Source organism: Phodopus roborovskii, unplaced genomic scaffold (assembly GCF_943737965.1).
Source record: "Phodopus roborovskii unplaced genomic scaffold, PHOROB, whole genome shotgun sequence".
Lineage (NCBI taxonomy): Eukaryota > Metazoa > Chordata > Mammalia > Rodentia > Cricetidae > Phodopus > Phodopus roborovskii.
In genome coordinates, this window is record NW_026126543.1 from 102501 (window position 1) to 116292 (window position 13792).

At 41.9% G+C, this 13792-nt stretch overlaps 1 protein-coding gene across 1 annotated transcript in view; it reads left to right on the plus strand.

Annotated features, from left to right (window-relative positions):
* Mamdc2 (MAM domain containing 2) overlaps window positions 1-13792 on the plus strand; it is a 146091-nt gene that overhangs the window by 97725 nt on the left and 34574 nt on the right. Inside the window, exons 8-9 of the mRNA XM_051200155.1 lie at window positions 1703-1846; window positions 4504-4769. Coding sequence (XP_051056112.1) covers window positions 1703-1846; window positions 4504-4769 — 410 coding nt within the window. The remainder of the gene's footprint in view (window positions 1-1702; window positions 1847-4503; window positions 4770-13792) is intronic.

Sequence of the window (13792 nt, forward strand, 5' to 3'; positions counted from 1 at the left end):
CTTAATATACCACAGCTCATGTGACAATTCACCAACTGAAGACCATCATGGCTGAGTCTACATTCTGGCATTTGTGAATCAATCTGCTTCAAACTTGCAAATGCCAGCACTACCTCTGCCCTCTCTTGCAGACCCAATAAAGGAATTCAGATTCTCTTGCAGCCACCCAGGGGTGCTGCTCCGAGGTTCACTCCTGATGAGTAATTTCACTGACCCGATGATATCTTTGTGCCAGGCATTTAGGAGTGCCTCGCCATTTCCAGAGATAAATGGCAGGCTGCACATTTTGAATTTTCATCTGTTTTGCATTCCCAGGTAGGAAGAAGTTGGCTAAAAACTGAGATGGTGGGGTTTCCTCTGGTCTCCACTATCCGTGGGAGAATGCTGAAGGGATGTTGAGGGATCCTCGAGTGTGTGACATTATATTCATTTTTTTTGCAGGTTTTCTCCCCAGTTCTGGCAGAAATAGGCAGAGCAGCATATGGGTGAATCACCAGGACCAGAGCATTGCAGCTTTCATTTCCTTTTCCACTATCAGGCCAGGCACATGACGTGAAATGCCCATGTTCTAGTTACATAGGGACAGTTTCTTCTTATTCTTTTTCTGTAATGCATTGGTAGTCACTACCAAAAAGGAGAGAGAGAGAGATAGAACTCCATTTGTCTCATTTCAGACTCAGATAAAATGTACAGAAATACAGTGAGGAGCTCCCATGGACTCTCTGATCCAGAAATTGATAGCATTAGGCAGGGCCAGGGTTTGTCTTTATTACTAGGCCTTGAAGAGCACTGTACTTCTTTATCCACTGAACTGTTTCAATGTGTATCTGCAGTATATGGATGGAATAACTAGAAGTTTTGGAAACTTAATACTGACACAATGTTACAAATTAATTCTGAAAGCATGTAACTGTTCCAATAGTGGTTTTGTTTAGGTTTTTTTTTTTAATAGCTAAATGTTTTTCTGGGTCAGAACTGAATCTTGGGTTCCTTGTAGCATTTGGTTGAATGATTCTTTTGACCATTTACTCTGACCAAGTTCTTCCAACCACATGAGTGCTTTCTTGGTTTGAAAATTAACTGAGAACACAGTCTTGTCCTAAACAGCCCTGTATCGCCAGCTGTCTGTTTCTCTACAAATGACTTTCCAGTTACACAAAAGAACACACTTTATCTCTCTGGCCCTAAGATATCCCAACAGTGTATCTCACCATTCAGACTAGGCTCATACTGAGCCTCCCGTACAGCAGCTCTACTTCTGACAATCGCAACCCCTCTGATGCAGATACTAGTCAGCAAAGGGGAATTGCCTCTGAAAAATAATATTTCTAAAACACATCTTAGAACTTAGGGATCTCTTAAAATCCCCTCCTTTTTCATTAAGTTTGAAAGGTTTGAGTAAATACTCAGAGCCTTCACATTCTCAAAGGAATTCCCTTTAGAAGCCTGGTACTTTTTATTTTTTGTGGACAATGTGATCAGAGCTCCTTCTTGCCTTCCTTTTAGAGAGGAAAAGAACAATTTCCCTGTTGTGTCCAAACACTGCTTTGATGATAACCTGTCAGCCTGCCACTTGGATGAAAATATTTTGCTGTGTCTCTTCCTTGGTCTCCTGGCACAGATGTTCGCCTTATCTGTCAACTATTTAATGGAGCCTTTTAGAGTCTGGGGCTGACTGTAACTTTGGTTCCTGTTTGCCCAGGTCTTCCTTTCAGTGCGGTGGAAACCAGCTGTGATTTCGAGGAAGACCTCTGCAACTTTTATCAAGACAAAGAAGGCCCGGGTTGGACCAGAGTGAGAGTGAAACCGAACATGTATCGGACCGGGGACCACACAACAGGGGCAGGTGAGTCAGAGGCCTATCAGGCCACACGTCTTGGGTTTTTTCTCACACATCACTTGCTATTCTCATTCCATGTATGCAGAGGCAATGTGGGGGTGGGGGAGAAGAGAAGGAAAGGATGAGAATGAGGAAGTGACACTTGGTGACAACTGGGCGCTTTTAAAGGTTGTCATTCAAGATGTTGCACTATGGCAAAGTGTTCACCATTCCGCTCATTAGATATTTGAAAACTGAAAACTGTTTTGCTATTCATTTCAGATAAAATACTAAAAAAAAAAAAAAACTCACTGGATTCCATCTGCATGAAATCTACAGAGGAAACCATAGCGACATGAGGCAGATTAGTGGTTGCAGGAGTTGAGGTGTCAGGAATGCAGTGGCTGTGGAATGGCGGAATGGCATGGAGTTTACTTTGGGGATGAGGAAAATGTTAGGGAACCAGAGAATGGTGATGGTATAATAAATACCATCGTGAGGAAAAAGGTACTGGGGAAAAAAAATTGAGTGGACACCTCATGGGCATATCTGTCCCAGAACCCAAGGTCTGAGTCCTGCTTGAGTATTGAAAATACTTTAATGATATATACTCAGGAATACCACTCAAGGGGCACAGGACAGGCAGAGGGCTAAGTAATTCTGTATTTCATTTATTTATCTACATCCTGGGTGCTATGATGAATTTGCCATGAAGCTGAGAGAGCTAAATTTCTAGTTGTGCTTACTCACATAGACCCCAAGATGGCCTTGGAAAGGGCCTTGCAATTTTATGCCTATAATTTTACATTGTTTTCTTACAGGTAGTCTAATTTGAGGTGGAAATACAGGCCCTACAAAGCATTTTCTGAATTTTGGCAAATTAACCTAGAGAGGATAAAATAGTGATATGAACCTCACTCCCTTGGCTGAGAGCCATTTCAAGGAGCAAAGAAAGTGATAGATAAACATATACACAAATGAACACGATTCCAAGCAAAGCAAAGGGATGAAAACTTGTCCCCTTCTCTCTTACTTTCGATAGCCAAGGCTGACAATTAAATGGACATGAAGCAAGTTAGCAAGAGAAAAATTTAACATTCTAGTAAAAATACTTTACATGCACATGGACACCTTCACAGGGAGAATGAAGACTAGAAAAGTGCATAGGCCTGGAAGCTTCTGTATCATTTTTAATAAAAATGATAAAGTTGCATAAAGTAGCAAGATATGGCAAAGGGAGGGATGGTAAATTTATGAAAAAGCGACTAGGAAATCTATGGAGGAGACTAATAAAAGACAGTGGCTGTGTTGCAGGTTTGTTTGTAAGGATCCACTTTGGTGTAGTCTCAGTCTCGACTACACTGACTGCCTAAATAGGATGTGTGCCTTGCTCACAGGACATTTTATGGCTAGAGGGCAGAGACGCCTCCCTGCCTCTACTGTCCTCAAGTGCCCTCCGCTCAAGATAACCAGTGTGCCTTCAGTGCTCCGTCAGAGAATAGAGCAAGGAACTGATTTTGGTTGGGGACTTAGGAGGGGTCTCTGCAAGGGAAGCTGCAGAGGACAAGCATCTGTGAGGTCTTTCAGTGTGGAGAGAACTGGACGTAGCAGCTGTGTAGTAGGAGGGGCAGCAGGGCTGCCTTTGGGGAGATGGGGAGTGCAGAAAATTGGGCAATGAATGACAGGTTGACAGAACAGAGAAGCATGGAGAGAGGGGGGGTAATTATAAAGGAAATAAAAAGTCACTGAGAGGCTTTGAGTGGAGAAGAGGAGGGTGATATTTAGGTTACAAAAGGGCCTGGCTGCTGTGTGGCCATCCATAGTTGTTCATTGCCAGAGCAAAGTACCACAGATTGGGGCCTTTGTTATATTCATGAGGCTGGAAGTCTGGAATCTGGGAGGCCTTTCTTCCTGGCTTGCAGACAGCAGTCCTATCACACAGTGTCCACACATGCCCCACCTGTGTGGGGGAGAGAACAAGCCCCCGACTCTCCTTACAAAGATGAGAACTTAAAAATGTTTTGGGAAAACTAAATTGGAGAGCAAACACTAAAGTTGAGGAGAACTCACAGAACTCTGTTCTGTTCTGCCTACCTTTGCATACAGGGATCCATTTTAAGTTGACTATGTGGGTAGTAGGGTTGGTGGTAAGGGAACCTTTGCTGCTAGAAATTTCCTCATGTTATTTAGAGGAAACAAAGAAATGGAACACAGCCTCAGCACCTGGGAGGGCCCATCCAGTTAGAAACACAGTTTACAGGGACAGGTTTAATGTGTGTCAAGAGAACAGCAGGTTCTTCCCAGACACAGAAATCTCAAATGATGCCAGGCCAGCCTGCCACTGAGTGTGACTCAGAACCAGATATCCAGAGAGCCAGACAGCCAGTAGTCCCAATCCCATCCATTCATTTTTGTGTTATAAAAAGTATATTTCTTAATGAATGCCATGAATCGAGTCTGCTTTATGACATTTGCCTGAGTTTCTAAGAGGTTTCATTTGCATTGGCGGTATCAGATGTTTCTGTCACTTAAATCACAGATGTTAGGAAAAGCATCTTCATAGTTTGAAGCCTATGGATGGATTCTCTGCTGGCAAACTCCATTGCTTTGGCCAATTTGCACCTGGCAGTCTGCACTACTCACTCTGTGTTGCTATTGCACTAAGTGCTTTGTTTCCCTCACAGGGCATTACCTGTTGGCCAACACTAAGTTTACATCTCAGCCCGGCTACATCGGAAGGCTTTATGGCCCCTCTTTACCAGGAAACATGCAGTATTGTGTGCGTTTTCATTACGCCATCTTTGGGTTTTTGAAAATGAGTGATACCCTAGCGGTTTATGTCTTTGAAGAAAACCACGTGGTTCAGGAGAAGATCTGGTCTGTGCTCGAGTCCCCAAGGGGTGTTTGGATGCAAGCTGAAATCAGCTTTAAGAAGCCCATGCCCACAAAGGTACAGTAGGACCTGCACTACCTGTGTCCATTTTTAGTTGCTAGATATGTTTGCGTTTTCTGTTTAGTTACTGTGCACTGATGGTGTTTCTCATCTTCTGTCCAGATTAACACCTGCATTAATACATATAACACACATGACCTGCCCCCAGACAGGCACATGTTCAGTCCTCCATTCTTTTGCATTTTCTGAATTATGCCCACCTAAGAAACCAGAGAGTGAGAGAGAGAGAGAGAGAGAGAGAGAGAGAGAGAGAGAGAGAGAGAAAGAGAGAGAGAGAGAAAACAACACTGAAATATAAAAGATGAGATCACTGTGCCTGAGTTTTCACTGTGGCTTTAAGTCAACACTTAAGGCCCTTAGCAGAGCACAGGATAAAGACAGGATGATCACTAGAGCCAGCTGACCCCACTCAGAGACTGACACTGCAGCCATCAGCAGCTGCTTTTGATAGCAATGAGAATACGCAAACAGACCTACAAATCAAGGAGAATACAAAACAATGGCAGTAACCTCCCAAGCTTAACAATTCATAAACTCTAAGGAAGTTTCACAGATGCAATAAATTCTGTGAACTAAGACAGGGAACCAGTGTGGGAAAATTCATTTTACTTTGGCCTGTCAGCCAACTAACAGATTTTCCACTCTGTGTAAGAAGGAGGCCCAAAGATCACAAAGGTACTTTCCTCCAAATGCATCTCATACAATGGGAACTCAGTAGGTATTGTTGAGTGAATGGGCAAATTAGCTGATCATAACACCATCCAGGAGGTACCCCAACTCTGAGCCCCCAAGAAAGGGGAGGGCAAGACAATGCTTTAGCTTGTTGCCTAGACAATCCCAAATGTGTTCCCGATGAGTCTTTCTTTGTATAAATGTCATTCAACACTTTCACTTCCTCTTTGATCCATTGGTGCTGGAGCAGCCCGGCTTCTCTATACCTCTCAAGTATCTCCAAGAATGAAAGTGTTTTCCCATCACTAGTCATTTAACTCTCACAAACAGTTATCACAACAGGCACATACACAAACACATACATATTTCAGTTTCACATAATCAAGGGTGCACCAGAAAGTAGAATTTATGTTACGTTTTAAATTAAATTTTATTGATTTTTAAAGGAAAATATAATAAGCATCTCATTTATTTGACTTGCATGTATTTATTCACTCAACCATGAGACTGTTTCCTATTTCAACCATCATTTATTCTGCATATGTTTGATGTAAGGTATATAAAGATAAATGACTCTCGGATCCTATTCATGAGATGGTGATCACATTTGATAGCAGATTGAGATACGTTCACTGAATGTCCCTACCCCACAGAAAGATTGCTCAGAAAGTTATAAAAGTGGTTCTATTGACTGTTAGTGAAAATAATGTCATCCAAACTTGGCAAACCTAATGTTTGGAGGGTCAAAGTTCAAGCTATGATGGCTTCTAAGCCCTGCTGTTATTCTCCTCTGTAACCTCTACTGGCAACTTCTGGGCTGTTTAGGAGTCTGCTGGATCCTTTACAAAGAGTCCCTGATGTTACCTGACTCCCATGAAGCTGGAGAAGCCTCCAAGCAGATAAGGCTGCCCCAGAGGTTCTGCCCAGCCACTGCACAGTTCCTCAGCCACAGCAGGGAAAGCAGAGTCAGACCCAGTCAGGGTAGGGGAGCTCTTACAGCTCTTGGAAGGAACTGCTCATGGATTCAGATGGAAGTTCAACACAGAAATTTTCAGGTGCATGTCTGAAGCTGGCTTAGTTCTAGACGATTTCTGCTGGACAGAACTAGCTCTTCGGAGTTGGAGATGTGCAGCAAGTGGAGAGGAGTAGAAGCTTTCTTACTTACGGTATATACACACGTGGACTTAGGTCTTTATATGCTATGTTTCCATCTGTTTATACACATGAAAGCTACTTAAGACAAGGATAAAATGTTTTCCATCTACTTCTGTTTTTTTTTTTGTTTGTTTGTTTGTTTGTTTTGTTTTGATTTTTAGGAGTTTCTTTCCACATTTGTAATGTTTTCCTCCACTAACTTTAACTGTGTTTGCTGATTCTCTGCTATGAAAAAGTTAAGGACTTCTCATAGTTTTTTAGTTGTTTTTATTTTGGCTCTTAGAACATAACTTTAACTATACCTCATTGTCAAACTTTAGATACTGTCTGTTTACACCTATTTTGTAAGATGAACAAATTCCCACTCTTATAATTTTCCCTTTGCTTTCTTTGTCCATCTCAAATATATAGTGTTTTTATGTTGTTATGACTTAAACATACACTTATATTCCTACTGAGCCCTCTGTGCTCAAACTTGAACAGCTATCCTATGTAGGCCTTGTTGACATTATAAGGCAAACAATTCTGACTTTGTATAGAGCTGTCCCTCCAGATTAATAAATTTTAAACTTCTATGGTTATTGCAACAACCGAAATTATTTGCATATTTCTAAATGACCCCACATGTGCCAAACCATTCTTGGATGAGAACCATTGCTCTATAATAATTCTGTCTAATTGAAAGCCACGTTTGCTTCCCTGCCCTTTGTTTTGTAGCAGGGTTACAATGAACCTTTCTCTTGCCACAACCCCTTATCGTCTTATTTTTTGTGCCTACATGTTATCTTTTGTTTTTCTACAGTACTGGAAATTGAACTATACTGAACCCAGGATTGGTAGACTAGCAGGATTTTAGCGGGTAAAGATCTAGGCAAGTGCATGTTTTGTGTGAATTCCATGCCCAGTTCTCTTACTCTGTGATGCTGGGAGATGTCTCTGCATGGCTACAGACTTGGATAGGACTCTTCATACCCCTAAGAAGGAGTTAGATGTGTAGTCCTTGTGTAAGCACCCGTCAATGCCTCTGAGAAAAAGACTTCAGAGGTACTACACCAAACCTGTGAGATTGTTCCCCACATGTGGTTCCTGTCCATGTTTCTCCAAATATTCCTCACACTTAGAAAGGATTGTAAGTCGCAAAGCACTGAAAATAGGCACAGGGTGAATGCTTGTCAGCTGATATATGTTGTCTAGAAGCTTCTATTGGCTGCTTTCTACAGTTTAATCATTCAATATGTATTTTAACTTATTACAAACTGGTGGAAGCTTAAGAGTTTTCTGAGCATATTGAGCTTTGCATACATTTTTATAATAGTTGGAATTTATAATGACTAAGATTCTGAAATGAACCTGCTGGTACTTCTAGAAAGTTCCAGATCAACCCAGGTCAAACCCTGGGTGGCTATTCATCACATGCCTACCTTATGCCCTGCAGTGTATTCCCTCACTCCCAATCCTTAGCATCCTCCAACAATCCATTTAGAGAGGAGGACCCTGAACCCTCAGCATGTTAGAATGGCTTGATTAATCTTAGTTTCTTGGTGCTCTCCTTCAAGCTGCAGGCAATATCATTACACTGGGGTTCTAAGATTCATTTCACACTTGTTCTCTCTGTCTCACTTGCCACCCCTCACACAAAATCACCACCACGTTCACCTCAATGGTGAGGATACCTTGTTATTTTGTGTGACTCTGGCTTGTAGCTTCTCTGCTCTGAACCAGCAGCCACGTTACCTTCCATAAACAGGAGTCAGCAGGACTTCCACAGCCTTCAGGACAGAGCTGCCTCCCTAACTACAGCTTCTAAACCCCACGTGATCTGCGATCATTGCTGAATTCTACTCCCTCTGCTCTGCTCATAGGCACATAGTCAAATGCAACTTCTCTCTGTCCCTGAGTGTAAAGGCTATTCCTTCGCCCTTTCAATTGCAGTCTCTTCTTGACTGGATATCCTTCCCCACCAATTCCCATATCCCCCTGGTTCAAAGGCCAGCCCCTCATGAAGGGCTTCCTCTCTAACAGGAACTCTGCAGACTACTCCATTTATCAGCTCTTTCTCCATCCTCGGATTGTTTGCCCCATCATATTGTCTGATTTTGTATATCAAAGCTATCCAAATCCAAAACTTACTTTTCCTCTCTTATTAAAGCCTTCGTTTAGACAAGGAGTTTATCAGCTTTAATCATCTCTGTGTCCACAGCCAATTTCTGTACAAATATATTTTGTTTGTGGATATGCGGTGAATGAATGAATGAATGACCGACCTTTCTAAGGGTATTATGTGGCAGCACTGGGGAATGAAATGTGATATTCTTAGCCCTGAGGCTTGCCCCTTTGTGCAGGAGAACTCTGTGAGGTACAGGTCCAGGTCTGGTCTTAGGGAAGGCCCTTTGTTGGGGTCTGGGTACCATTTATTATTTTATTTAATTCCCATAATTAACATACTGGATCTCTTCGTAGAGGGAAAGAGGAGGAGAGAGGGGAGGAAAGAAGTGAGAGAGGGGAGGAGGAAGGGAGGGAGGAAGAGAAAGAGAATGAATGTAAATTCTGGTCATGCACAAAGATTCATCCACAGATGTTTGTTCAAGTAGTCTTGGTAAAACTGAGGAATGGAAAGTAGCAGGTTACCTATTATTCAGAGGCTAAATAAATTGTGGCATAGATACAGAGGGGTTAGTATTATGTGAGCTGTAGCCCATGGCTCTCTAGTCAACTTGAATGTATTTGCCTTGGGAATTGCTGCTCATATGGATAACACTTGCCTCAGATATGAGCTGAGCAAAGCAAGTATTACTATTTGTATACCTACAGGAGGCTGCCTAAGTATCTGCTGTCTTCTGCTGGCCATGAGCTGCTCCTTTGGAACAGAGTGAACCCTTGAGAGTCAGAAAAACTAGTAAAGTCTTCTTTTTCTGCTCTTTGCTGACTGCATTCTGAATGTGTTCTAGTGGATCTGACATTTCTATGTCTCTTTTTGAGTGAGCTGCAACAATAACTCCACGGTATGGCGTCTGCTCTTGAACATGACATGCAGGGAAAGGGAATTCTAGCTTTTATCACTTCCCTTAGAGAAGAAAAGTTCTAGTCTCTACAAGCTGTTTTTGAATGACCTGGAGACAAAAGTATAACAGGGCATCAGCAGATGTCTACAGGGTTGCTGAGTTCATTCCCTAGAATGCGCCCACAGGAAAGAGAGAAGACTGAGCTGCAGAAAAAGGGAAAGTGACAGCTGCATACATTCCAGATAAGAGAAGCCTGAAGCTGGAAGTCCTTTAAATGGTAGCTGACTCAGGTACTTTATTTATAGACCTCTGGACCCTCCCTTTCCACTATTGATCCTGTTTAAATGTTGGCCCCATGCCTTCCCATCTTTTTCCTTATAAGGTTTTCTGGGAACAATAAGCAGCCATGATGGGAGATGTCATTCTGTAAATATGCTTCTCTTATTGGTTAATGAATAAAGCACTGTTGGCCAATAGGAAAGCAAGATAGGCGGGACTAGGAGACGAGAATTCCGGAGGAGGTAGGTAGGAGATTCAACATGGAGGTCAGAGAGAGTAGAACTCTCTCCAGTAAGCCAAGACCACGTGGAAACTTAGATTAATAGAAATGGATTAATATTTAAGACAGAGCTAGCCAATAAGAAATGCTAATAATAGGCCACCAGCATTATATACAGTATCTCTGTGTATTATTTGGGGCTGGCACGGCTCTGGGGCCAGGCTGGCGGGAAAACATGCACATAACACAGCCATCTTAGGAAGTCTGCTTTCCTTTGGTAGTCTACCTATGTCACTCTAATTCTCCTTCTGAAGGGCAAGAAAGTTTGCTTCTGAGGCCCTGCCAATGTCCTTTAGTTCCAGGTAGGTAGTAAAGCATAATACTTTCAGAGCCCCAACTCTGAAAACTCTTAGATGTAAGATGGAAGTATCTGGTATAAAGTCAGACCCACAGCTATTTAACTGGGCAGTTCTAAGATCCCATCTTTCAGAAACTTATCTTCATTTTATTTCCCTTTTATTAAAAATAGATCTTTTTTCTCACATAATATATCCCGATTACAGTTTCCCCTCCCTCTATTCCCTCAGTTCTACCTCACCTCCTCTCCTATGTGGATCCACTCCCTTTCTGTCCCTCATTAGAAACAAACAGTTTCTAAGGGATAATATTTAATATAGTATAATATGATAAAGCAAACACTAACACATTGTAATTAAATAAAATAAAGGATCAGAAGGAAAGGAGCCCAAGAGAGAATACAGAATCAGAGACCCACTTGTTCACACTCAGGAATCCCATAGAACACTAAACTGGACACCGTGATACATATGCAAAGGACCTGTGCAGACTTGTGCAGGCCCTGTGCATACTGCCTCAGTCTCTGTGAGCTCGTACTGATTTAGAGGCCTTGTTTTCTTAGTGTTCTTCATCCTCTCTGGCTCTTACACTCTTTCTGCCTCCTCTTTTGCAGTGTGGGGTGGGGTGTATGTGGGTGGGGGTTGTTCCTTGAGCCCCAGGAGAGATTTGATGGAGACATCCTGTTTAGGGCTGAGTGAGGAGTAGTACTTTTAAGGACCTAAAGGCAGGAAGGAGAAGATGAGCAGGATGGTATAATTTTCCCCATCACAGATGTGGCAAAGGTCTGCTGGTTTGTGCTTGCATATGCAGCTTGTGGTCATGTGGATTTGTCTTGCTCTAAAACTGATAGATTCTGAGGTCTCTTCTGCCCTCCCCCCCACTTCCCAGGGGCAGGAAGATCCAAAAATGATGCATATTTTTTTAGTCAATGAATTGTGAGGTTTGAATGTTTGCCACCCAAAGAGCAATGAAAAAAAAAAAAAAATTGGACATGGCCTGTATTTTATCCCAGCATGCCCTCTACCTCAAACAGAAGGCATATATGAACAAAGAGGATTTTGCACTGGGAAAATCTGGAAGCTGATCAATCTGTGTTGCTTGTCAAAGCTAGAAGTTGAATTAAATCAGATGAGTCTTTACAAAAAGAAAAAGAAAACAGATGGGTCTGAGAAGAAAGCATTGGTCAGCAAAAGACTTGTTTAAAAACACATGGTCCTTTTGTAGTTTGTGGGACATGCAAACCAAATATAGCATCTGCAAGAGGCATGCTGTTAGGGTTAGCAACAGTTTCCTAAAATATAGCCAGGAGCTAAGAATGCCTAAATCTCACACTCTTTTCCAGGTAACACTCCTCTTAGCTTGTCCTTGGAAATGAGTGAAAATTCCTTCGTTTCCACCAAGTATCTTCATGTTGAAATTTGTGTTGTTTTCTTTGTGTTTTTGTAGTTTTAAGAATCAAACACACTAACTGTTGAAAGACTCGCAGAGTGTGGACCTTCATGCTCCCATTTGGGGGGAAAGGCTGCCCCCCCCAAATCACTCATGAGAAGTGGTCTTGATGTAAAAGCATGAGGTCTTTTATATTCCAAGTACACTGGGGTCCACAATCATGCGCCACACAGGAGCAGAGGACCAAGGACCACGAGGGCAGAATTAAGATAGCTTTTATAGGGTTACAAAGCCTGTGCATCGTAAGCCAATCATCTCATAGCATCCAGAGCCTGTGCAGTGTAGACCAATCAATTTAAACCATCCAAGCCAATCAGTTTCCTATAGCCCCGGAGGTTTGCAAACACGTGGGTCCTGGGTGGGTAGACAAAGCTCATGTACTTACAGGTCCTGACGAAAGCAAAGAATGTGACCTTTTGCCTATTTATTGGCTGAGGGCAGGGTCTGGAATTTAAGGTTTAAACTTCTAGCTTCCTGTGGTCAGTGGAGAGTTAGGATGTATTTTTTTTTTCATCCTTTCACTGTCAGTCATTTAAATGAGTGCAATGATATTAGATGGTCCATAATATTCTTATGTCCACAGCATCTTAATGAATGGTTCTAGAATTTCTATAAATTTATTATAGTAATTTTATGAATAATTCCACCAATTCTGTACCTACCACACCAAAATATATATGTGCAAATGATTTCAAAGAGTTTTAGCATCACAAGAAGAAAAGTTCCACTTAATATGGGATCTGAGATTGAGGCCCATTATTGATAACAAGAAATAACTGAGGTCTGTTGACATGGCTTATTTATGGTTTTACTGGCAGAGGATTGAGATGTTTTGACCTGATGATCATTTTTGGAGCTGTCCTTCACATTCTAAATATAGGCCTAACAGGGCTTTCCACTGCAAAACTCACCAGGCCACTACTCAAACAAGCCACAGAAATGTCTTTAGAAATCACCATGCAGTTTGGCCAGGTTAGCTCTTTAATACAGACAATCCTTGTTAATGGGTCAGCAAAGGCCATATTTTATTAAATTCCACAGCTTTTTACAAAGCCTGATCTCCTCTGCCTTGCAAATCCTTTCATTGTGCTGACTAGCATTTGCACTTTGACACCTCTAAAGTGAAAATTGGTAAATTTTTCTGAAATAACCTGATGCGGTTTGGCTACATGAATTCCTGATAAACTATTTCTCCAGGTCGCCCCCCCCCCCATGGCTCTAACCAAGAACTTACCAAGACTTTCACTATCTTAGGGACAGTCTGGCCCCTTTGACTAACAGAGCCATGAGTAGGTTTTCACACAGACCCTCACTTCATCCTCCCCTCTAAAATCAGCCACATGTCTTGCTTGCTCAGCACCCTAAGTTCTTCTGCTTATTATTACTATCTTGTTTCTAGAGAGTAGAACATTATGAGAAAAAGATGAAAACATAGATCACTGAGCCATGCTACAGGACCCAGAGCATCTACAACTAAGAGTCGTCTGTCTTTAAAGTATCAGTAGCACTAAGACTGAAACACCCTGCTGTGAATAAAAGAACAAATGTGGTATTTTTTTTCTAAGCACAATGAAGACTAAGTTAAACGCTAATATCTGTTGCTGCTTAACTATAATGTTTGCAAGAATATTTGTGTAGTTCTCATTTGCTATGTATTTATTTTCAAAGCTAGTCTAGAGAGATTTCCTCAGTGATGAATATTCTCCATCAAAACAAACACTGCTCAAGTGAAACCCAAGAGCAGACACCATCAGGCACTGAAACACACTGATTTAATGAGTATAACTAGTCCTGACTTCTGAGCACGACTGTAGAACCAGAACACCTGTCTAAAAGATGCTATCCATCGTCATGCCTAGGAAACACTGTTCTTCATCTTTCTCCTT